Source organism: Aspergillus mulundensis, assembly GCF_003369625.1.
Source record: "Aspergillus mulundensis strain DSM 5745 chromosome Unknown scaffold_9, whole genome shotgun sequence".
NCBI classification, from domain to species: domain Eukaryota; kingdom Fungi; phylum Ascomycota; class Eurotiomycetes; order Eurotiales; family Aspergillaceae; genus Aspergillus; species Aspergillus mulundensis.
This window is the reverse complement of record NW_020797897.1, coordinates 270,357-293,726: the sequence shown is the minus strand read 5'-3', so window position 1 is coordinate 293,726 and position 23,370 is coordinate 270,357. Positions and strand designations below refer to the sequence as shown.

Here is a 23,370-nt window from a genome sequence, read left to right as displayed (position 1 = left end):
AGGGGGTTTTCGGCCTCGCGGGGTATTCCCCCGGGACCCGAACGTGGGCTGGTTCGGTGGCGGGGTATTTCCAATTTCTAATCAGCCGCGGTTACAGGACGGTGGCTGGGAGCGCTCTGGATGATTGCTCGCCTTGTTTGGATTTTACCGTACTTAGAGGGACCACAAGGGCAAGTGAAGAATCGTAAATCGTATCTGGATTATCTGATATGTTTTACATAAAACTAAAACACATTGCTGCTGACAAGGCAAGCACTTTGAACCATGGCCGTAGCACGCGGGATATATTCAACTTGTATTCGCAATTCATCATAAATGTCGGACCATCAAATTTAACCGAAGAGAGCGTCACCCAGACGGTAGTGCACCGCCTTGACCTGTGTGTAGTTCTCGAGGGCGTAGGAGCCAAGCTCACGTCCGAGACCGGACTGCTTGAAGCCACCGAAGGGAGCCTGGTAGGAGATCAGGTTGTAGCTGTTAATCCAGACGGTACTGTGTAGAGGTTAGTCAGTTCCCGAGCATGAGACGAGCCACTTACCCAGCTTTCAAGGCATTGGAGACGCGAATGGCTGTGTTAACATTCTTCGTGTGTACAGCAGCAGCAAGGCCTAGAAACACGTCAGTAAGATCCTAATAGCAAATACCAATCTCGAAGAACGTACCGTAGTCAGTCGAGTTACCAATCTTAATCGCCTCAGCCTCGTCCTTGAACTTCTGGACGGTGACGACAGGGCCGAAGATCTCCTCCTTGGCAATCTTCATGTCGGAAGTGACGTCGGTGAAGACAGTAGGCTGGATGAAGTAACCCTCCTCACCGTGGCGGTCACCACCGACGGCGACGGTGGCACCGGCCTGCTTACCGTGGTTGATGTATTCCATGATACGGTCGAACTGGAGCTTGGAAACCTGAGGACCCTGGAAGGTGTCCTGCTCGAAGGGGTTTCCGACCTTGTTCTGAGCGGCACGCTCCTTGAAGCGGGCGACGAACTTGTCGTAGATACCCTCCTGGACGAGGATACGGGAACCGGCACAGCAGCACTGGCCGTGGTTGAAGAAGATACCGAAGTTGGACCAGGAGATGGCGTTGTCAATGTCGGCATCATCGAAGACAATGTTGGGGGACTTGCCACCAAGCTCAAGGGTAACCTTCTTGAGGTTGCTCTTCGCAGCGGCCTGGAGGATGGTGCGTCCAACGAGGGTAGAACCAGTGAAGGCAACCTTGTCAACGTCCATGTGGCTAGAGATGGCAGCACCGGCGACACGACCGAAACCGGAGATGATGTTGATGACACCAGGAGGGAAACCAGCCTCCTTGATCAGCTTGGCAGCGTAGAGAGCGGAGAGAGGAGTCTGCTCAGCAGTCTTCAGGACAACAGTGTTACCGGTGGCAACAGCGGGACCAATCTTCCACGCCCACATGAGAATGGGGAAGTTCCAGGGGATAATCTGACCGCAGACACCGACGGGCTCGTGGCGGGTGTAGCAAAGAGTCTCAGGGTTGGTGTCGATGGTCTGACCGTGGATCTTGTCGGACCAACCAGCGTAGTAGCGCAGGCAACCAATGGCGTTGGCAAGGTCGACCTTGGCCATGGTGAAAGCCTTGCCGTTGTCGAGAGACTCCACAGCAGCGAGGATGTCGATGTCGCGCTCCATCAGCTCCGCGAGCTTGTTGATGAGAATGCCCCGCTCGGAGGGGGTGACCTGGCGCCATGGCCCGTCGAAGGCAGCGCGCGCAGCAGCAACAGCGGTGTCGACATCCTTCTCGGTGGCTTCGTGAACGGAGGTAATGACCTTCTCGTTGGAGGGGTTGACGGTCTCGAAGGTCTTGCCCTCGGCACCCTTCACGAACTCATTGTTGATGAACCTACAAGCAAGACATTGTTAGAAGATAAGCTCAACACGAATAATGGGAGAGAATGTCATACAGTCCGAGGGGCTGCTCGAACTTGGCGGCCGGAGTCTCGATGGTAGTGAAAAGGTCAGACATTGTGAGAGGAGAGTATCAAAAGGGGTATCTTGGAGAGAAGAGAGAAGAGACAGAAGTGAAAGCCGAGCCAGCGGGGAGCCGATGCTTTAAGAACAATAATCTCTGGCTTCGGGTGGTACTGGTCCAGTACGGGTGGCAGCAAAAGAGGGGAAGGAGGGGAACAGGTCAAGCGGAGCCGCTCTGGACGAGGACAGCTCTGAGCCATGGAAATTACGTGTAGCACCGCCCAGGGCTCCACTGTCTCCTTAGGAGGTGAACTCATTCCGTCCTCGTTCCCACTGCCTCCACGGGCCAGAGCGCCCTGAATTCTGTGGCTTCAAGCTTGGAAAGCTCGCGATAATATTAATAACCGAGGTGGTATCGCAGAATAAAACTTACAAACCGCCACCAAATTGTGCAGGAGCAGATCGTGCGGGGTTCGTCGCCACAGAAAGTCATCGGATTGGAAACAGAGCTGACTCGCAAACGTCATTCATTGGGGTTCTTGGCATCGGAGTCCCTCCGCTATGGTATTTGCAACTTTCGCTATGCTAAAAGATACTCAAGTGGGAATCATCCTCTTTACCTAAATAGAGGCTACGGCGTATACCAGGGTATCGCCAGGTACTCCGTACCACCAAGGTAGGTTGCACATCCTCGCCCTCATGGTCCTCATACTTCGGCCGGGGTCTAAAGATTCCAGGCTGATTAGTCAACATGCTGACCCCTCCTTCTGCCCCAGAGAGGGATATTATTCCTTATCCCCGGATTATCGCCCTCGCTGGAAATTTGGGCACTCTGGGGTTTAGTCTCTCGTCCGCAAGAATAAGCAAGATGCTGACAAGCTCTGACCCCGCTGCGGAAGACATGCGGAACCGCAATCCTTCAGCAACGGTTTCATGCCGTTTCTGAGCGCCAACAAAATCATTTGACCATGGCCAAGGTTACCCCCGATGCAGGCCGAGATTTGCCTTCTGTTTCCTGGGACGATGATCATTGGCGAGCTTCATGCAAAATCCCTGGCGCAAGCGTCGCAAGCGTCACTTTTACGGTGTGCTGTGATGATAACAATTGCCCACATATTGCACCTCTCGTCGCTACCTCAAATCTCGATTCGCATTGAGATGAGATATACTGCTAGTAAGAGATGGCTTCTCTACCGGTGGCATATCGCCATGTGGCTGGGGTTTTGGGTATGGTGACTCATATGACAGGCCAGATCCTTGCTTATAGGTAATCCAACCATCGGAGTTGGAGACATTCTCCGCATTGCTTGTGATTCGAGATAACTGAGCTTCAGTCGCATCTTTACACCAGATTCTTCCCATATTTCCCATCACTTCCCAGGTCTCGGAATGCCAAAATTCTATCCGTCCATCTCCCCTGATCTTCGCGACTGGGCGCTGGGCCAGAAAGTGTTCTTCACGGCCTCTGCCCCTCTCCGTGGCCGCCATATTAACTTGTCCCCCAAAGGTCTCCCTGATGCTTCATTTGCCATCCTAGGCCCAAACGAAGCAGCATACGTCGACGCTACTGGATCTGGTGGTGAGACCATCAGCCACCTCCGCGAAAATGGCCGCATCACCATCCTCTTCTGCTCCTTCGATGCAGCTCCCCGTATCCTACGATTCTTCTGTACCGGTTCTGTAATTGAATGGAGCGATCCTGACTTCGGACCATACCTCAAGCGCATGGGAGGGAAGAGCCTAGTGGGGGCGCGTGCCATCATCCGGCTGGATGTTTTCAAGGTTTCATCAACCAGTCGCATATCAAATGTCAAACTCGCTAACGCCAAGGTCTGAGCCAGGTACAAACCTCATGTGGTTATGGTGTCCCACAACTATCCTTAGCTTTTGACGAGGAAACGAACGAACCACGGCCGTATTTCAAAGACCGAGAAACTCTGAGCAACTGGGCCAGCAAGAGAGTGGAAGCCGGTGAAATGCGTGCCTATCAGGAAGAATGGAACAGTCGTAGTTTGGACGGGCTACCCGGCCTCCGAACAGCTCTGCAGGACAAGGGTCAGAGTGTGCAGCTGGCTAACCTGAGCAACTGGACTCATTACCACCGGGACGATATTGAATTGGTCAAGACATCTGCGCTGCTGTTATTTGTTGCCATGGCGATTCTCCAATGGGCTGGATACGTTGATTTTTATTTGAACCATTAGCATGACTGGCTATATGAATTCGATATTACCTAGCGCATAATTCGATGTTTGGTTCAACACCTGCTGTTTTATGGCTTCTACCACGGTAGTCGACTATCTTACACTCAGTACTACTTTCGACCCCGCATCAAACCGACAGCCGAGGCGCTTCATCTTTTCCATCCGTCATCCACCATCCAGTCATTTATCTTTATCATGTATTCTTTTTGACCTGCATTCTCATCGATTATGGCATACCCTTATGGATACTCCGCGTCTGCTACTACAGCCCTAGAAAGTCCCATCACAGAAGCCCGCCATCGCACGTCCCGTCCTAAGTTCCTATCATCACCATGAGCTCTCGACCGGTTCGAATAGCAGGTATGCTTTCCATCCTATTAAAAAGTCCACCATAACACTATCCCTAGGTGCCTCCGGCTCCGCATCAGACCGCCGCCATGCCATCGCAGAATTCGCCCACAACTATCCTCGCGATCCCGTGGATGTCATAATCGCCGATTTCATGAGCGAAGCCAACATGGTAGTTGCTGCCGGACGTCGAGTCGATTTAGACAAGGCACGCTCTAAATCGGACATGTCTGGTAACAACACTGATATACCACCGGGATATGAGCCGTCTTTCCTTTTGGCCCTGGAGCCGGCCCTGGAAGATCTGGCGAAGTACCGCATCAAGCTCGCTGTTAATGCAGGGAACACGGACACTCAGGGACTGTATGAGGTGGTGACGAGCATGGTTCGTGCGAAAGGGTTGGATCTGAAGGTTGGCCAGCCTTTTCCCTGCTATTGATGCCTAGCTCATGCGCAATGCTAGGTGGCCTGGGTAGCTGGAGACGAGGTTTTGGCCACGGTCCAAACGGCGCTGGCAGCAGGCAAGTCGTCTTTCAGAAACATTTACACCAACGAGGTACTTTCAGACTGGTCGTTCGAACCGATCTTTGCGCAATGCTACCTCGGAGGCCTTGGCATTGCGGCTGCCTTTGCTGAAGGGGCCGACATTGTACTCTGCGGACGAGTGTCTGATGCATCTCCGGTGATTGGAGCGGCATACTGGTACCACAGATGGCAGCGGAGCGACCTTGATAAGCTCGCCAACGCCTTTGTCGCGGGACATCTCATTGAGTGCAGCAACTATGTCTGCGGAGGCAACTTTACAGGCTTCAAAGAACTAGAGCACGTCGGCAGAGACGGCTGGTCTAACATCGGCTACCCCATCGCCGAGATATCAGCAGAAGGCAAGGTCGTCATTACAATGCAGTCATATACCAGCGGGGGCGCCGTCACGGTGGATACCTGTTCGTCCCAGCTACTATACGAGATCCAAGGTCCCTGGTATTTCAATTCGGACGTTACAGCCATCCTAACAGACATCCACTTCGAGCAACTGGGCACCAACCGCGTGGCTCTCCACGGCGTCCGCTCCGCTCCGCCACCCCCAACCACAAAGGCCGGCATCACAGCCCGCGGCGGCTTCCAAGCAGAGGCGTCCTATTTCCTCGTGGGCCTTGACATCGACGCCAAAGCCCGCATGCTAGAAGCGCAGATCAGACACCTCCTAGCCCCTTACAGCCCCAACTACACATCGCTCAGATTTTCCACTCTCGGCTCCTCCCCCGACAATCCTAGAGACCAGAACAGCGCAACCGTCACCTTCCGCGTTATAGCACAAGCCCGCAACGCCGAGGACATCGCACCAAATGCCTTCCTACGCCCCATCACCGACAATATCATGCAGGGCTACCCAGGCGCAACCTTCCACCTCGATCTGCGCCAGGGCTTCCCAAAGCCGATATTCGAGTACTACGTGACCCTCCTCCCGCAAGAAGCCATCACGCACCGCGTCCACCTTCCCTTCAAGAACAGCAAGATCCTCACCATCCCGCCACCCCCTGAAACAAGAACCTACCCAGACCGCCAACCCTGCGAGTCCGCGTCCGTAAATCTAAACGCATCCGCATCGGCGGTGAACGTGGACATGGTAACCCTAACAACCAACCCGTCCGGACCCGTTATCGGCGCCGCCAGGCCCGCCACGGTCAACAACGGGCTTAGCCTCACCCCGCGCTGTCAAGCACGTCAATTCGCGCGAAATGCTGAGCCTGAAGTCTCTGAAACTGGGTTTGAGACACCATTCGGCCCCACCGTCCGCGGCCCACTCGGCTGGCTCTGCCACGCCCGCTCCGGCGACAAAGGGCCCGACGCAAATTGCGGTTTCTGGGTGCGGCACGCCGATGAATACACGTGGCTCTGTGGGCTGCTTAGCATCGAGACCGTGGCGATCCTTTTAGGGGATGAAATCCGGTATCGCCCAGGGGCCAAAACGAACGCCGAGCAAAATGCGCGCCCCAGCCCGAGCCCGAACTATACCCGGGCCCGGGCAAATGTAAATGTGACACTGAGCATCGAGCGCTTTGAGCTGAAGAATCTGCGAGCCGTGCACTTCCTCTTTCGCAATCTACTTGACTGCGGCGTGTCGTGTACGACGACGGTCGACTTTTTGGGGAAGAATGTTGCGGAGTTCCTCAGGGCGCGGTGGGTGGATCTCCCAGTGAGGTTTTTGAATAGGGGCAAGCTGTGAGTGGGAGGGGTGCTCTGCTTTTTCCGTTATGGGGTTTGATGGGATTCTACGTGTTTTCCATGATGGGGATGCGGATGCTAGATAGCCTAGAAGTGCCGTGTCTACTGCCTGCCTAGGGAAATGGTGTATAGGGGTTCGGGTCGGGTCGGCGGGGTTGTAGGGCTGTGGGATCAGGTAGGTTCGTATTCGTAGTCTGTAGATAGGGGTAGTGCGTGTTTTATTGATGTTGTTTTTGAAATAACTAGTGCAGAAGTGAGTTGCGCAGGTAGGGGAATTGTATTTTTCAGAGGACCCGAGGGCATAAGCTCTGAATAGATACTTATGCCCAGGTGTGCTTACGAACATCTGGAGTTATGGTCGAACTTGGCTACGGGGCTCTGAGTCTAATATCTAGAAAGTGAGCGCTCAATAAGCAATCAAGACACTTGATTCGTCATTCTGAGGGGGTATTTGATGTTATCACATTACACGCACATATCTCTGCCCATCCATTTCCGTTCCGTAAACATAACCCGAAATAATAACACTACCTCCTCCGGCGATTACTGCTAGGCATTGGCTCAAACCCATCACTATCGTCAATGTCCTCGCTGAGCACACTGACACTCCGTGTGGTGCGATTCGGCCTCATCGACCTCGTATTACTGCTTGCCCCAGCACCAGCACGCTGACTCGACTGCGAGCCAACAAAGTCCAGCGTTAGCTGGGTTTGCTTGCCTCCTCTTCCACGACGCGCGGTGGTGGTTTGGCTGACAGTATTTGAGGACGGGGCGGGAGACGCAGCTGTGCGTTTCGTCTGGCGCGTGCGGGTTGTGGTCGTGGCAGCTGCGGCTGTTTTGCGTGTCTTGCTGGCTGGTTGTTTGACGAAGAGGGCTTGCGAATCTTCGTCTTCGTCTTCATCGTCTGGCTCTATGACTTCAGGTTCGTCGTCGTCGTCGAGCATGACGACGTCGTCTTCATCCTCGTCTTCGTCTTCAGATACGGCGCGGCGGCCGCGTCCTCGGGCGGTCGTTGCTTTTGTTTTGGACGCTGCAGGCTTCTTGGCTGCGGCCGCTTTCGTGGTAGCTGCTTTGCGGGTGGTCGCGGTCGCTGCGGCTCTACCTCCTCTACCTCGCCCACGGCCGCGTGTAGATGTTCGTGCAGCTGGTGCCTCAGTGCCGTCCTCACCGGCTTCTTCCTCGTTGGGGTCGCCGCCTTCGTTGTCCGAGTGGATGAGCGCACCTGGCTGGTCTTCCCAAGGGCCGTCGAATTCGGAGTCCCAGGTGTCGGGCTTTGGCTTGAAGCGCTTCTTGCCACGGGTGCGTTTCTTGACGCCTCTTGAGAACATGTCTTCCATCTGAGTGCGGTATTTCTCCATGGCTTTTTGCAAGGAACTTTGTTGTGTGTCATCCTCGTCGGCATCACTGTCGCGGTCGAGTGAGAGGAGGTGCTTTATTTGACCATCGAGAGACTCGTTCACAAACATCTCCATGGCGTGTTTGTCGTCCTTGTCAATGAACTGGGAGACCGCATCGCCGAAGGAGTTTTGTGGGAGAATAGACAAGGATTGCTGGGCGAGGAACTCGCGGACGAGTTGTTCGACTTGTACTGTGTCTAGCGTGGAGAGGCGGGACAATGCCTCTTCATCGAGATCGTTATCCTTCTTCCGTGCTGTAGGGTTTTTCTTCTTTCGGTGGAACTGCACGACGTCGTTGACATTGGCGACTTTACCGACGAATCTGTTCGAGAATCTCTGCGGGTTCTCGCAGTCATAGCTGCCACCTTCGGGTGTGGATGTTTCGACCCGGAGCCGTACGAGCGGCAAGGGGACCTCTAGCTCGTCTTCTTCGTCTTCGTCTTCTTCGCCCTCCTGCCGCTGGGGGCGGTGCAGCTCTAGCCACTCCGCATTGGCCTGTTCAATTAGTTCCTCTACGATGTCCATGAGGAAGCGGGTGACTTCAGTGCGGTTGTTCTCTTTGCGCGCTAGTTTTTGAGCTCCTTTTTCTTCGGACAGCACAATCTCCCGCATCACAAACGGGCGTACCGACTTGAGCCGGATCGGCTCGCATTTCATCTCTTTTCCCGTGATGCTCAGAATAGCGACATGTTTCGGTACTGCTTCGCCGGGCACCAAGGAGGTTGCGACCGATGAACCCGGCTGCATCACCTTGAATTTCGTTTCTGGGTTGGTACGAGGGTTGATCAAACTCTCATGCTCGTGACCCCAGATGACAAGATCGAGGAATTCTGGAAGGAAGTTCTCGGGAAGGTATCCTGTCTCCGTGTATGGATGGTGGTTTTGATGGACACAAATCAGGTTATACCAATCATCTTTCTGGACGGAGGGTCTGAAGAACTTGACCTTTCCGTCACGGAATGTGCGGAATAACCGCTCGTCTCGCACGTTGCTCATTCCATAGAGCGCCAGTTTGGTTCGGCCTTTCTGCAGTAGAACCGGCTTGAGCTGGATATTGTCTGACTCCGGCGTTCGCCCATAATAATTGAGTAGACCCGAGACCTGTAGGATGTCCAAAGCCGCAAGGTGGCCCTCCCCGGATGGGTCGTCATGGTTTCCGTGGATAGAGAAGATGGGAATTCCGACGTTAATATCGAGATCTTCATAATTGACATGGTTGAAGGCGCCCTGAAAGTTTTCGCTTGCGTCACTAAGCAGTTGAAGTTCACAAGGTTTCTCGCCGAGACAGTTCATTCGAATTGAGCGCATCACTTGATACATGGATTTCCGGGAAGGCTTGTTCTCGTGGAAAAGATCGCCCGCCAGGAGCACCATATCCACATCACGTTGCTTCGCCAGGCACATTACTTCGTGGAAACTCTTCCAGCTATCGTCGCCCCTGATGGGGTCTCGCTCATTGTAGCCGACATGGTTGTCCGTTGAGACAAGGATGCGGATCGTTTCCGCGTCTGGGTGGTATGAGTATGAGACCTGAAATTTGGCATCATGAAGCACTCTTACCTGACATACTACTGGACATTACGACGGCGTCCGGCTGAAGAGCAAGCGAAACACTGAAAGTCCGGTATAAACGTCTTCAATATGATCTGCTATGGCAGCAGGTAGCCAACCATTGGCCTCAACAGCTGCTGCTGCCTGAATCAATCAATTTTAACGACGCAATCAAAAACTAAGCTGGAAAGTGAGCTTTGAGCAATTCTAGCCAGTCACTGTAGCACGCGGAACAGACCAACTCTGCGGTGCGGGAACGCAGTCATATGCAGCAACGTTCTTTGCTTCGACACGCCTCTGGATCCGCCACAACGCGACATCACGTGTCAAAGCACGAAACTTGAATGGAGGCGAATGTCCGTCAATCTCCCACTTCGAGTCTTTCTTCCATCCCTTCTCACTTTTCCCTTTGTCCCTCTGTGTACCTTGCGCGCTCAGTTCATCAGACTCGCAGCCTTCGCATCTTCGCTCGCTCACCCGCTCACCTTCTTCCGTCTTCACCCATCCGACTGAACCAGACCTAGTACCTGGCTCAGTCGTCATCGCTCTTATCTCTTACCCCGCGAACACCTTATATGCAATCAGGGCCTTCCTACGATTCAAACCGTCCAGATACAATAATACCGCCTCCAGAGAACTTCCATCCTATCCAGCATGGACATGATCTTTATGGCGATTTCCCAGGCCCTGGCCGTCTCTCTGAAGACGCCGGAGGCTCTGACTCATCGCCTGGCGAATTCCCGCTACTAAGCACCGAACCTTCAGCATCAGATCGAGTCAGCGAGCATGAGCGCAGTTCTCGGAGCCAGTCGGATGTTGGTTTCATAGTGATACCTTCGACGAAACCGTCGAGCGTGTCTCTGGATGATTTTCCGAATGGTTCGTCTTGTCCAATCACCGGTGCTCGTCCAATCATGTGCCTAACGTATGGATCTCAGAGGTTTTAACCCATATTTTGTCCCACCTGCCTCCGCCGTCTTTGTCGTCTTTTGCGCTAGTATCTCGTCGATTCCACGGTCTCGTCACTACCCCTCATGCATGGAGAATTGCCTTCTCCCGATACTTCCCCGGCCCTTCTGTATTGGAAGATACAGAGGTCTCCGAACGGTTGACGTCAGACAAACGATACTTTTCGAGGCTTACCGCACTTGCGTCGTGGAGGAGCGAGTACATTTTGCGAACTCGTTTGCTGCGATCGCTCTCACGAGGCAAACCGGGGCAACTCGAAGTATCGAAGAAGAATGGCACAGTCCGAACCGCGTCGGTCCGCAATGGAAGTGCGATCGCGACATATACTTCTCAACTTTTATATCCTGTCAGCCACTTGGACGGGACTTTCGGAAGTGACTCTGCTAAAAAAGAGCCTCTGTTCATTCATGGAGCCTCGGAGCAGTGCGCTGTGACTGCAAGCGATCCCTCGACCGTCAAAGTCGGAACTTGGGGTTTGGCCGACCACAACTTCTCCCGTCACTTTGCCGATTCGTTCCCCGGCGAAGCTGAATATGGACTTGGATCCGGTAATCTTGTCGGAGTGCCCAATTCTATGGATGTCAGCCAGCCGTTTGGTATGATTTATGGCGAAGGATGCCCACAAGGGCGTACATACTATCTGTCTACGGCTGAGCAGAGGGGAAGGTTCTTGGATATTCTCAACGATGGAACCTCAATTCCTAAACTCGGTGTCCCTGCCATAAACCGCATCACGACCGCCATCACTGCAGTATGGATCGCGAAATCGTCCGAGATACTCAAGATGACTAGCGGCTTGGTGGGAATGTTGTCTGGTTCTTCCTCCGGAATCGTAACGGCTTATGCACTGGGACCTCATCCGATGTACGAGAAGCGCTTCGAGAGGGGCCAGGCCACAGCTCGATGGGTTCTCAGTCCCGGTGTCCCTATTGTCAGCATCTCTGTTGATGACAATTATTCCCCGAAGCGTCGCCAACGTGGACGGGCGTGGGCAGTGGTGCTGAACGCTTTGGGGGAGGTGTTCTACCTTTCTGAAGTGCCTCAGCAAACCGACCCCCAGCCGGCCAATATCACGCCGGAAGCTGCCGATCAACTGGCTTGGAAGACCGGTCGCACTGTACGCTGGGAGTTAGTGGAAGTCAGCAGACGAACTGCTAGGCCCGATCCATTTAATCGCGAGCTCGTCGATGGCAGTTACAGCCCACGGTCATCCTCAGACTCGATGAAGCTCAGCGAGGAACAGATAATAGCGGAGACGAAAGAGATAGAACAATTCATGGCGTTCAAACCGAAGCATTTTCGCAAGGTGTGCGAAGGTTGGGATATGAGGCGTGATCTCCGAGTCGACTTTTCCGGGGGGGATGGTCATGGTGCTGGCGAATCCTTCATTGTGGTTCAACGGGGTGATGGAGAAGACCAGAAAGCCACTATACGGAGGTATACTCGCAAGCTTCGACCCTCCCATCACTCGGCATCCCTTTCTCAACATACTTCTCCTATACCGCGCGTCGCTTCCTCCTCGATCTTCGGCGGTCCTGCAATCTCTCCAGGTATTTCGTCAGCGGCAAGCAGTTTCCCACCGTCTCGAGCCTCGGGTCAAATTGATGAGTCTGTTGTGTGCTCCCCTTCAAACACGGAATGGTATATTACAGACTTTCACTTTGATGGCCGAAAGTCGCTACAAATAACGACAAGTGCTTTGGACGTTTCCACCTACGCCGTATTAACTCCTGAGGAGGACCTCCTTATGTCGGGTAGCTCCGAGTCGTCATCAGTCGTCTCATCGCCGCTGCCGCATATGCAACGGCCTTCCGGTTCCGAAATTCCAGGTCAGCGCGGGCGATACATGGCTGTTGGAACTGCGACAGGATCCGTCTTTGCCTGGGACATTCGTTCGCCCACTTCGAGAAACTCTGAGATCATCAACTCTGTCGCTCCGATCCGGGCCATTTTCACAGAATCTCCAAGCGTCTCTTGTGTTGCTTTGACATCGCTATATCTGGTCCATGGTGGAAATGATGGACTGGTGCAGGCCTGGGATCCTCTTGCCTCCACGACCCGTCCGATTCGAACCATCAACTCCCGCTTCTCCACACGTGCGCGTCGACGATTAGTCCAAGCTGAAGCCTCCATCAATGGTGTCGGAAACAACTTCTATGCAACCGGTGCTATCAGTCTCGATCCTGATCCCACTCGTCTGAGAGGAATGGTAGCTCTGGGCACCCATCTCCGTTACTGGTCCTACAGCTCTACCGCCGCAGACCAATACAAGAGTAGCAAACGCCGACTTCGTTATGGGCAACGTGGTAACAACGCAGCAGCTGGCGGTCAGCGGTTCAACAATAGCGGACGTGGAGCCATCAACGATTATATCGAGGACGAAAAGCGGGAGATGGAGCGACAAGCGCAGGCTGACCAGAAGGAAAGAGCCCACCTGAGCAACCGCTTCGGCATCGACCTTCTGGGACCGGACGTCAGCGAAGAGGAACTTCTTGCCTACGCACAGTTGTTGAGCCAGGAAGCTTACAGCAGCGAAGCGATGAAGCGCAGTGACTCTGTGGTAGAATCTGTGATCAGCTCTTCTCCTAGCGACACCATCGGGCCGAACGATAGTTCCGTTGCGCCAGATGAGCTTTCCTCAGCCTCTTCGCCGTGTAACGATCCGGTAGACGATGACATGGACCCGGAAATCGCGGAAGCGATTCGTCTGAGTCTTCTTGAAGAATCAGCGGGTCAAGGCTCATTCGATTCACCGTCACCCTTCTCCGTTAAGTACTCGATTGGCTCAGCGTCGGGCAGGAGCACATCATCGCCCGCCAAATACCCAGTCGCAGAGAGCAGCCGGCAACAAGAGGTCGATGATCTCGATCTGGCTATCCAGCTGAGTCTCGTGGAGACTCATGGCCATGGTCAGTATGATGAACCCACCGACCACCAGGTGGAGGAGTTCCCTTCCCTACCCGCGGCGTCTCCTGCTTCCTCGAAGAATAAGGGCAAGGCTCGAATGGTGCTGTAATCCTCTTTGTCTAATAGTGGCTTTCACCTAGTATATCTTTTGTTTCATTTTTGCCTGTGTACACTTTCATCACCAATAATTGCAATTCAAATTAGACCTCCACCCGAACTTAATCAAATTCGTAAAATTTTAACCATAAGTTGGAAAAAGCCGCGGTATATATATATAGTATCACATCTGCACTTGATGGCATCCTATCTGCCTCTATATGCCTGGACATTGTCGAATTTGAGGCCAGAAAAGGAGGACATGATACGCTGCTCTGATTACCCTGGCCTGCTCGTTCCTCCGTCGACCGTACGTACCTGCCTTGTTGAGCTCTGTTTATCGAGGATCCGGTCGCGCCTTCCTCCCTTAGCTCTAGCTAAAACATTTCAAAACCTGATTAGGAAGCTGCAACCCTGGGTTGTACCTTCCTACCTTGGGCATAAGTCCTGATACTGCTTTACTGCAAATTATAGTAATGTATGTCAAAACAGCCCCAAGAAACACGAAAAGAAGTTTCATTCATGCGGGGAATAATACATTGAAGAAGTGTAAGATAGGCGAAGCAAGACGTTATCTAAGAATGAAATACATACAGGTCAAAAGGGTGACGAGAACATGGCAAGGCCAAAAGAAAAAGCCCCAAGTACGTAGTCTAGACAATTTGGTTTATTTACAGCATGACCAGACCGAAAATGGTAGCGGCAACGGTAGCGAGGCCGACAGGGACAGCAACGGTGCCAGCGGCGTTGCCACCGTCACCGGAGTCGGAGTCGCCGTCAGAGCCAGAGGCAGAGGCAGAGGAGCTTGAGCCGCTCGAGTTGGAGGAGCTGCCGATGGTGCTGTTGCCGGGCTGGTTGGACTGACCGTCGGCAAGAACGTTGAGCTTGAGGCCGGTGATCTTCTGGCCGTTGTGGTCGTAGATGGTGGTGGAGACCTCCTGGGACTCAACATCAACGATCTTACCGGCATCGACCTTGGTGTATCCGTCGTCGATCAGCTTCTGGACTCCAGGGGGCTTGGCGGGGAGGGTGAAGTTGGAGCTGAAGGTGCCGTTCTGGATGAGGTCGGCGCTGCACTTGATGGACTTGACGCTGGTCTGGGTGGCGTTGGAAGAGCTGATGCGGTCCATGTCGAGCTTGGCGTACTGGGTCTGGAGGTTGTCAAAGTCGACGAGAAGGGTAAGGGTGTCATTGTCGTTGACCTTGACGAGACCGTAGTCGTTGTCCTCCTGGGTGTACTCGTAGACGAGACCACCGGAGAAAGTGGCGGTCATCTCCTCGCCGTAGATGGCCTGGACTTCGGTGAATTCACGGGGCTGGACCTCGTTGCAGCCGTACTCGGAGAAGAAGACGGGGATGGTGGCATCAGACATCATCTCGGTGAGCTTGTCGTAGCCAGAGCTCTTGTAGCTGGCATCACCGCACCACGAGTAGGAGTTGAGACCGAAGAAGTCAGAGTGCGAGTTGGGGTAGTCCTCATCCTCGCACATGAAGTAGTTGAGGGTGTCCTCAAGGATGGGGCGGACATCAGCAGCAGAGTAACCGACGGGAATGGAGCGGTCGAGATGGTTGGAGATGTACTCCTTCATGTCACGTTGGACAGCCTGATGCCGGGTTAGTTATTGTTTAGCGTGGGAAAATGTGGTGAAACGTACGCGAATGTATTGAGGAACCTGCTCAACACTGTCCTCGTTGATGACCTCGTTACCAGCGAAGAACGCCAGAGTGTTGGGGTAGTCCTTGAAGGCCTCGATGATACCAAAGACCTGAGTGTAGTAGTCCTTGGTGTAGGTGGTCCAAGGAGCAGTGCGGTCAATGTAGCCAGGGTACAGAGGCGAGTTGACATCGAGGATCATGTAGATACCGGCGGCATTGAAGATGGAGACACACTCGTCGTGGTTGAGGTCAGGCGCCAAGTTGTAGATACGGATGGTGTTGACACCCAGCTGCTGCATGAGAGCAGCATCGCGCAGACAAGCCTCTTTGTCAGTCAGAGGATCGGACTTGCCGTTCACGGCGTTGGTACCACCGGGCTGGTAGCTGTTGGATAGAAAAGTTGACGATCAGCACCACCGCTTTCTCAACCGAGTAACGAGATCGAATATCGTTCAAGAGATCTCTGAGATGTGGATAGGTAAATCCTTACTCGACACCGAGGATCTGGAACCGATCACCAGTCTCACTGTTCACAAAGTCCTTTCCCTTGACGATAACAGGAGTAACAGCGCTGGCGGTGGTTGCGAGCGCGCAAGCCGCGGCGAGGATGCGACCGTATGTCTATCAATGTTGTCAGTCGCACGTTCGTCTATCGGAAGATTAGTAGGAGAGAACTAACAGCGACCATTGTGTATGTAGTTGGGCGATTCTACGCAACGCTTCTGTGATAAATATCGAGGTGAATTTGGTAAAGACCGTGTAGGGTTTTCCCCCGGAAGACCCTGGAATTGGATATGGAAGGAGTGACGGCGGTGCGAAGACCGGGAACAGAACGAACGAACGTGGGATATCAAAAAAAAAATGGTAAGCAAAGGTCGTCAGGAGGAAAGAAAGACGTTAAAAAGCGATGAGAAGAAGTTTAAGAGGGAGAGAGCTGGGAGATGATCCTGCCGCAAATTAATAGAGCGCGTTGATCGGCCCTCGAGTCCAACCAAGAAAGCGATAAGCCCGAAACACTGGGCAGGCACCACGGCCTTCAGACACACAGCCATTGACCAGACGAGGGCCAAAACTAGGGTGCTGGGCGGGGGGAAGATGAGGGTCCTTGCGATCCACTTCCATTCAGACCCCTGAGAGGAGACGGGTTAATTGGCGCTTGGCGTCATCACCGTTCATGAATCATGACTGCCGAGTTTGAGACAGGCGCTGAGCAGATCCCAGCGTTGATTTATAGTCCAATAATGGACGTTTATACATGATGGGAGCATGAAGAACGGAAGCAAGGGCAGCTGTGTAGCCATGCCGATGGAACGTGGAACAATAGGTCAGTCGTGCAACCACGTGGGCCCCTGTCGCTGCACAAATTTCATAAATTAAACATAATCTATCATGCAATTTTCTCCCTGCAACTACAAAGTCTCTAGAATACAGCCCGACTCCCTCATAGGGGCTCCAGGAAAATCGAAAATAACACAAACAGCCAGTCCCAGCAACCCGCATATGATCGAGAATGGACGAAACCGACAAGAAAAGGGGTAAGAAATTGGACGAGGCAAAAGTCATGGCGCCGAGGAATACCAAGAGGTCCGCCACGTCGGAGGCAGGGCGATGCAGCTATACAGAGGAGCGAAAACGAGATCAACAGAAGCGGAGAGTTCGTCCATACCCAGGAACACGGCATAGTTATACATCATGATGACCTATAATGGAGAAGAAAGACCAGGCCACGGCCCAGCGTGAGCCAAAAACACAAGATACTGAGGGAAGCGTCGGCGGGCCAAGATTCTTATGCCGAGTAAATGTGGGCGGACAAGGACAAACGCGTGGCGTTTTATTCGACGCCGTGGTGGTCAGCACTGCCACCTTCGCCAGTGAAAGAACCGAGCTTCAGAGTGGGATCCAGAGCGACCATCTCGGCCAGAACCTCCAGGACTTCCTTGGGAACGGTCTTGTCATATATGGAGATCAGATCCTTGGGCTGAGGGTAGACCTTGAGCGCCTTGTAAAAGGCCAATGCAGCATCAATCTTGTTTCCGCCTGAATCGGGTCACGTTAATGGCCATTACAGCTATCAAGAAATCGGTGATGACATACCTTCAGAGCAGAGGCCCTCGCCCTTGGCGACTTGGCCCATGAAATACGCCTCCTTCTCCTCGAGATCTGTGGGGAAACCATCTTCCTTCGCCTGCTGCAGAGCCTTCTTGATGCTCTCGCGTTGCTGGGCTCCTTGAGCTTCAGCCTCTTCCTTGACAGCGCGTGCCAGTCGTCGGTTGTTGCGCTTCAATGCTTTTCGGAATTCGGGGTCGGTCTGTCTCTTGTGGTCGAAGTAGACGGCGTAGGCTATGCGACGCGAGCGGAAGTTAGAATTGAACAATGTACCGCGATGGAATGGCTCTGAGCTAGTCCTTACCCAAAAGGCCGGTGATGATGGTGCCGGCAGAAGCGACAGCCAGCGTTGAGGTCTTCATGGCGAAAAGTGTGTGGTAGAGACCAAAATGGAACGGCTTGAGAAGAACAGGCAGATTAGAAATGTAATCTAGAGCGATACTCTTTTGATGATGAGAGCACCGGTGGTATCGCGCTGCCTTGAATGCGGACTTCGAAGCTCGTCGGCACTGTGACGGAAGCTGCGATGGGACAATTTTGACTGCCTGAGCCTCGGGATCATCTTTCTTCCGCATCGGGGTTTCTCTCCCCCTTGAGCTCAACTACGACACCTCTCCTACTCTACAGCTCAGCTTTGTCCCTTGCTTTGTCCTTGGTTTCTCATCTCCCGCGCCGTTCTCAACGATGGAAGGCCGGGGACTCACTCTCCGCAGCAAAAACCGCCGCCCGCGTCCTCAAATTAGTGCGCCGAAGCCCATCTCGGGCCCGCTCCCCCAGAACCACCAGGCCGCCGCTTCTGGCACTGGCACTACCTCCTCGGGCTCCGGTTCGCGCGATTTTGCGCCGTCAAACCATGCGACGTCGGACTTAGTCAAGCGAAGATACTCTACCCGCTTCAATCAAGTTCCTGACTTTGACGGTGCTCCTCCGGTTCCAAGTGTACCGCAAGTCCCATCAGCTTATGCAGGGCTTGGACCCCCGCAGCAAAACAGAAGGCCATCAGCGGAACCGTCAGGGCCTCCTGAGGTAGATCTGACTGCTCTACGGGATCCAAGCTTACCGGTTGATCGATGTGAGTGCACTAAATTAGGAATCCGCCATTCGCAGTTGTACTAACTTCCTTCGCAACCAGATGTCACCAACCTGCTCGCGAATGCCTCCGAAGATGATATTAGGGAATACCAACAGGCCCTAAAGAAAGTGAAGAACCGAACTTCGACCGACCTCCAACAAAATGTATACCAGAACCGTACCCAGTTCATCCGCATCAGTCAGGAGGCGGACAAGCTCAAGGGGGAGATGAAAACTCTCCGCTCCCTGATGGCCGAGCTCACTACTGCGTTGGGGCAGACGGCCATTGGGGATTCGCCGAACCCTATGTCTCCTACGGATGAGCGGGCATCTAAGCGCAGTAACCGCAGCTCCGTCGCCAACTTGGAAAGCATGTGGAACGTTCAGCTCCAGACGTTGTGGAAAAGCGTCGAAGGTTCGCAAAAGTTCTTGCCCATGGTCCCTGGTCGACATATCGTTCTAGAGACCGGAAACTGGGCTGAACTTGACTCTGCAACATGGAAGCCTAGACGTCCGGTTCATCTCGTGCTTCTCAATGACCATCTGTTGGTCGCAGCGAAGAAGCGAAAAAGAGTCGACCAGAGCAATCCGAATCACCGCGGTCCAGTACCCACCAAGCTGGTCGCGGAAGAATGTTGGCCCCTGCAGGATATCGATATGATTGACCTGGGTGCCAACCTGGGTACTGGGTCTGCGCGCGAAGACGCAGAAGACCGTGGCATCACCAGTGCTATTAGTGTCCGTGTGGGCTCGAAGCCTTATACATATCGCCATGACAAACGGAATAGCTCTGCCAAGGGGGAACTTTTGGCTACGTTTAGAAAAACTGTCGAAGACCTCCGGCGGAATCTCCGATCCGAGACCGAGGCGACGGGGAAGAATGGCGAACCACTTGGGTATATGAACGCCATAAACTCTAGAAACTCGTTGATGTTCTCGCCGAAAACGGATTTCAGCGAAGATTCAGACAATTCCCGTGACAGACCTGAGGTTCGCATTGACGTTGATGGAAAGCAGCAGAACTTGCGCTGGGTCGACAGCCAGGTTGATGAGCTTGATATTGACATTGCGCTTCAAAGATTCGAAGAAGCTGTCTCAAACATTGACCGATTGCGAAAACTGGCGCGAGGTCTTAAAGGAAATGCTGTCGCACAGGATGTGATCAACGCCAAGGTCGATGAACGAGCTGCCCGACTGGCAGGTAAACTGTCGCGGTCTTTGGTTGATACTCACGCATTTCCGGTAAGGACAAAAACCAACGTCACCTGGCTCACTCGCCTGGGTTTCGAGGATCAAGCTCGAGAGTCTTATCTCAAGGCTCGATCAGAGGTCATCTCTAAGCGAATTCGGTAAGCGAACCGATGACCCAATCAACATTCCTCACTGACTTTGCGCAGCGCATGTATATTCGAAGGCGACCTCCCGCTCTATATATTCCAAATCTCATACGTCTACTTTACCCTCATTAAAAACACAATCAGCATCTACCAGCAATGTTTCCCCTCCTTCATGACAAGCGCCTGCATAAAGTGGGCAAAGCACCACCTCGACGGCTTCAACACCCTCCTAACGCGCCAGCTGAGTAGCGTCCAGCGCGGTACAATCGTCTGGCAGAAATGCATCGATGTCGTACATGAACAAGCTGAGATCTTAACCGAGGTCGGCGTCGACTTCACCGACTTGGTTGCAAAGGGGCTAGAGGTGACAGAGGAGGAGAAAGCTGCGGCGCCGGAAATGACGCGCTCAGAGTCGTTGATTATGGGGTTGGCGGAAGCAGCGAATAAGAGCAATGAATGATACTCCGTACTAATGATGGATGAGTAGGCTTGGCTTGGCTGGTTCGAGTTGCATGTATCTTTTTTATCCACTGTTGGTTTTGATAGCGCAATGTTCATCTGGTATGAACATGAAATGAACGCAGTATAGTCTCCGACTTTATACTTTCTAGACTTCTCAACGTGAATAGCTGGACCGATCTTGGGGAACGAAGCATGATGTTATATTGTACAGTCTACATTTCTCTATCACCCATCTATCTATAACCAATTCAGTATGCTCTATCACAGACTAGATCAACTGTCTTCAAATTGACCAGTATTCGTATACATCCTCATCTAACACCTCCCCCTCCTCCCTCCCTCTGCGGAAATTCTTCCGCGCTCCACTCTTTTCAAACAAGTCCTTGTGCGTCCAAGCTCTATCCCAAACGGCAGGCATGCCCAACACGCTCTTCATATGGAGGTAGCCAAACCGGAAGTCCAGACCAGTGGCATCATCAGGGTGCGCAGAGGGAAGGCGCATATAGTGCCGGACAATATTGGGGACTTCGTAGCTAACGTGGCTGATCATTATGAGGGCCTGTTGGTCGGTAAGACCGAAGTGGCGCTTCTCCTGTGAAAAGCTTCTGGGGAATAGCATCTCTCTTCTGGGTTCTCTACCCGCAACGGCTTCGGTCCATGGGATTTTGTGGCCTGCGCGTTTGGTTGCAGTGGAGTGTTTGTCTATGCGCTCGCCTACTTCGAGGAAATGCATGCATTTGTCCCGGAGGGAGCTGGTCATGCCGGAGAAGGATTCATCGAGAATGACAATGTCCGGTTTGTGGATCATGGCGCGAAGGAAGAGGACGACACGTTGATGCTCCGTGGAGAGCTCACCGAATGTGACGTTGTCTGCAAAATCAATATCGTAATCTATCTCGTAAGTCGCACCTTTCCAAGCTCTTTCGGTTGACGGGAAGTAGTCGCGGTCTATCATGACACGGAGAGGTTCTGCCTTGAAGTTGGGATCGAGTTCCGCTCTGAAAAAGCGGAGGGCAGCGGATACATCTAGATCACGGTCATGACTGAGTACTGGCTTAGAGAGGAAGGTTTCTGCAAAGGCAGACTCGATCGCCTGACGGATTGTGAGCTGGCGGGGAAAGAAGGCGTGGATCTCGGGGGAGGAGTGGCCAATACGGGATTGGAGCTCAAAGAGGGAGATTGGCGGCTTGCCGGGTTCAGGGAGCCGCGAACGGCCAAAGATTTTGATAGGGAGAGCATAAGCTTGTGGGTGGTCGGAGGTAATGAGGGAGAGGAGGGTGGTCTTGCCACTGCCGTTGGGCCCGAGAATTACCCAGCGTTGCCCGCGGCGGACAGTCCAGTGTAGACCTTCCTTTGGTTTGCCCATAATTTTCTGAGACCAATTCCCCAGCACGACCTTGTCGCCGTATTGCACGCGAACTCCGTCCATTTCGATGAGAGCCTCACCCATTCGGGGCGCCTGTATACTGTACTGGCTCTCTTCTGGCGGCGGCACTAATCCCATGTCAAAGATAAGCTGTTTGTCTAGGTAGCCTGCGCGAATGTCGGCTTTAGCTTTCTTCATAATTTGTTGGTATTTGGGCGTTGAGCCTGCCTTGACGGCCATCCTGCCCCATGCTTCAAAGGTCTTTTTGGCCTCTTTCCGGCCTTCTTGCAGAAGGACTCGACCGTGATTTCCGAGAATGAGAAGATGGGTAATCCAATCCGGAATCGGGTCCTGTGGTCGTATGGAAAGCACCAGTCGGGGTTCCGCATTGCTTGCCAGCCGATGGAGGAGTTCCGATATGCCTCTGACAGTTGCCGGGTCAAGGCCCACTAATTGACATGTTATTTTGGCATTTCATACGAAGCGCACGAGTCTAAAACTTACTAAAGGGGTCGTCAAGAAGCAGGAGCTCCGGCCTTCCGAGCAGAGCCTTTGCGATCCGCGTCCGTCTAGTTTGACCGTTGCTCAAGTTTGCGACGGGCATGTCCAGAAGGTCATGTAGGCGCAATTGCGTGACAATATCGGTAAAGTATGCCTCATCGCGGATCAAGCCTTCTTTGTCCTCCTCCAATGGATTAAGCGATGTCTGGCCCCTCAGGTATTGTCGGACGGTCCAGTCGGTCTCTTCCCGTAAACTCTCATACCGAGCACTCAAGTATGCGCCCCTTGTTCCCCCAATTGCCCCTGAGCCCTCACCACTGAAACCAATGTATTGAATTGCATGCCCTGGGTACCGTAACTGAGGGTTTTTCTTCGCAACTTCGTCTGTGAGAAGGTAGGGATAGCTGCGTGCGGTGGGTGGTATACTGATGTACTGGCCGCGGAGAACGTTGAGGAACTGGGTTCGACCTGAAGCTCCGATAACAGCCCAGTGTTGCTGCTGTCCACTAGCTGGGTTGGAAGGAAGAAGGAAGTCTAAATTCGAGAATATTGGGGGGTTTGTGCCTTTGGCTTCATCTTCGGGGGTCGGATAGCTCTGGTAGAAAGTACCGTTTTCGATGCGAATCAGCGGCGGCGCGGAGGGCTGAGAAGAAAGGGCACGACGAGAGAATAAGATGCGGGAGGCATAGGCTGGCCTCGTCCGCAGCGACGGTAATCGTAACATCATCAAGCTGAGTCGAGCGGTGCCTGCCCGTCGCGGTGACTTTGACGCGGTTCAGAAAAAGTCCGGTCTCGGCCTTATTTCCGAGGCTGTTGTCACGTGCCCGTACCGGTACAGCTGGACTCTTCAACAAGAGATGGATTCAAGACATTATCGTCTCATTCTTAAATGGTGACTATGACATTGTCTTGATACAAAGGCAGATGGCGCGCAACCATAAAGGCCATTGGGAGTGGGTGTTTCTCCGCACCGCGGACCAGCTCCGGGGTACAACTACGGAGTATCACTGTACTATCAGCCAGGGTTCTTCATGAACTTCAAGCAAGTGGACGACGATGGCTAATTGACCGTACGACGAACTTCTAGTTTTGGAGGTTTTATAGTCTTCTCTATCATCTCCATCTCGCCTTATCTTTGCAACGTACGTACTCTATCTCTCGCAGGGCTCCGAATCTCCGATTCCTCCCCGACCCAACAGAACTCCAACAGCTCCATAATTCTTCATTCTGTCGTTTAAACC

At 53.2% G+C, this 23,370-nt stretch overlaps 9 protein-coding genes across 9 annotated transcripts; 4 read left to right on the top strand and 5 right to left on the bottom strand.

Moving 5' to 3' along the window:
- Positions 1 to 332: 332 nt before the first annotated feature.
- Positions 333 to 1,987, bottom strand: DSM5745_08012 (Aldehyde dehydrogenase; the record flags this gene model as incomplete). The annotated part of the gene is made up of 4 exons (XM_026750028.1): positions 333 to 492; positions 539 to 608; positions 663 to 1,864; positions 1,926 to 1,987. 4 exons carry the CDS (start codon positions 1,985 to 1,987, stop codon positions 333 to 335), a joined length of 1,494 nt encoding a protein of 497 aa, XP_026601032.1.
- A 1,334-nt stretch (positions 1,988 to 3,321) lies between these two features.
- On the top strand, positions 3,322 to 4,136 carry DSM5745_08011 (pyridoxamine 5'-phosphate oxidase family protein; the record flags this gene model as incomplete). The annotated part of the gene is made up of 2 exons (XM_026750027.1): positions 3,322 to 3,714; positions 3,774 to 4,136. 2 exons carry the CDS (start codon positions 3,322 to 3,324, stop codon positions 4,134 to 4,136), a joined length of 756 nt encoding a protein of 251 aa, XP_026601031.1.
- A 332-nt stretch (positions 4,137 to 4,468) lies between these two features.
- Positions 4,469 to 6,711, top strand: DSM5745_08010 (acyclic terpene utilization AtuA family protein; the record flags this gene model as incomplete). The annotated part of the gene is made up of 3 exons (XM_026750026.1): positions 4,469 to 4,496; positions 4,544 to 4,896; positions 4,948 to 6,711. The coding sequence occupies 3 exons, from the start codon at positions 4,469 to 4,471 to the stop codon at positions 6,709 to 6,711; spliced, it is 2,145 nt and encodes a 714-aa protein (XP_026601030.1).
- Positions 6,712 to 7,237: 526 nt separating this feature from the next.
- DSM5745_08009 (MRX complex nuclease subunit) lies at positions 7,238 to 9,686 on the bottom strand (the record flags this gene model as incomplete). Its single annotated transcript, XM_026750025.1, has 2 exons — positions 7,238 to 9,615; positions 9,668 to 9,686. The coding sequence occupies 2 exons, from the start codon at positions 9,684 to 9,686 to the stop codon at positions 7,238 to 7,240; spliced, it is 2,397 nt and encodes a 798-aa protein (XP_026601029.1).
- Positions 9,687 to 10,233: 547 nt separating this feature from the next.
- Positions 10,234 to 13,643, top strand: DSM5745_08008 (F-box and WD domain protein; the record flags this gene model as incomplete). The annotated part of the gene is made up of 2 exons (XM_026750024.1): positions 10,234 to 10,537; positions 10,597 to 13,643. The coding sequence occupies 2 exons, from the start codon at positions 10,234 to 10,236 to the stop codon at positions 13,641 to 13,643; spliced, it is 3,351 nt and encodes a 1,116-aa protein (XP_026601028.1).
- Positions 13,644 to 14,301: 658 nt separating this feature from the next.
- gel2 (1,3-beta-glucanosyltransferase gel2) lies at positions 14,302 to 15,974 on the bottom strand (the record flags this gene model as incomplete). Its single annotated transcript, XM_026750023.1, has 4 exons — positions 14,302 to 15,234; positions 15,286 to 15,670; positions 15,777 to 15,907; positions 15,966 to 15,974. The coding sequence occupies 4 exons, from the start codon at positions 15,972 to 15,974 to the stop codon at positions 14,302 to 14,304; spliced, it is 1,458 nt and encodes a 485-aa protein (XP_026601027.1).
- Positions 15,975 to 17,117: 1,143 nt separating this feature from the next.
- On the bottom strand, positions 17,118 to 17,754 carry DSM5745_08006 (TOM complex receptor protein TOM20; the record flags this gene model as incomplete). The annotated part of the gene is made up of 3 exons (XM_026750022.1): positions 17,118 to 17,323; positions 17,381 to 17,626; positions 17,697 to 17,754. The coding sequence occupies 3 exons, from the start codon at positions 17,752 to 17,754 to the stop codon at positions 17,118 to 17,120; spliced, it is 510 nt and encodes a 169-aa protein (XP_026601026.1).
- Positions 17,755 to 18,076: 322 nt separating this feature from the next.
- Positions 18,077 to 20,260, top strand: DSM5745_08005 (exocyst subunit EXO84; the record flags this gene model as incomplete). The annotated part of the gene is made up of 3 exons (XM_026750021.1): positions 18,077 to 18,464; positions 18,525 to 19,812; positions 19,861 to 20,260. The coding sequence occupies 3 exons, from the start codon at positions 18,077 to 18,079 to the stop codon at positions 20,258 to 20,260; spliced, it is 2,076 nt and encodes a 691-aa protein (XP_026601025.1).
- A 285-nt stretch (positions 20,261 to 20,545) lies between these two features.
- DSM5745_08004 (putative ABC transporter) lies at positions 20,546 to 22,853 on the bottom strand (the record flags this gene model as incomplete). The annotated part of the gene is made up of 2 exons (XM_026750020.1): positions 20,546 to 22,077; positions 22,133 to 22,853. The coding sequence occupies 2 exons, from the start codon at positions 22,851 to 22,853 to the stop codon at positions 20,546 to 20,548; spliced, it is 2,253 nt and encodes a 750-aa protein (XP_026601024.1).
- Positions 22,854 to 23,370: the final 517 nt, after the last annotated feature.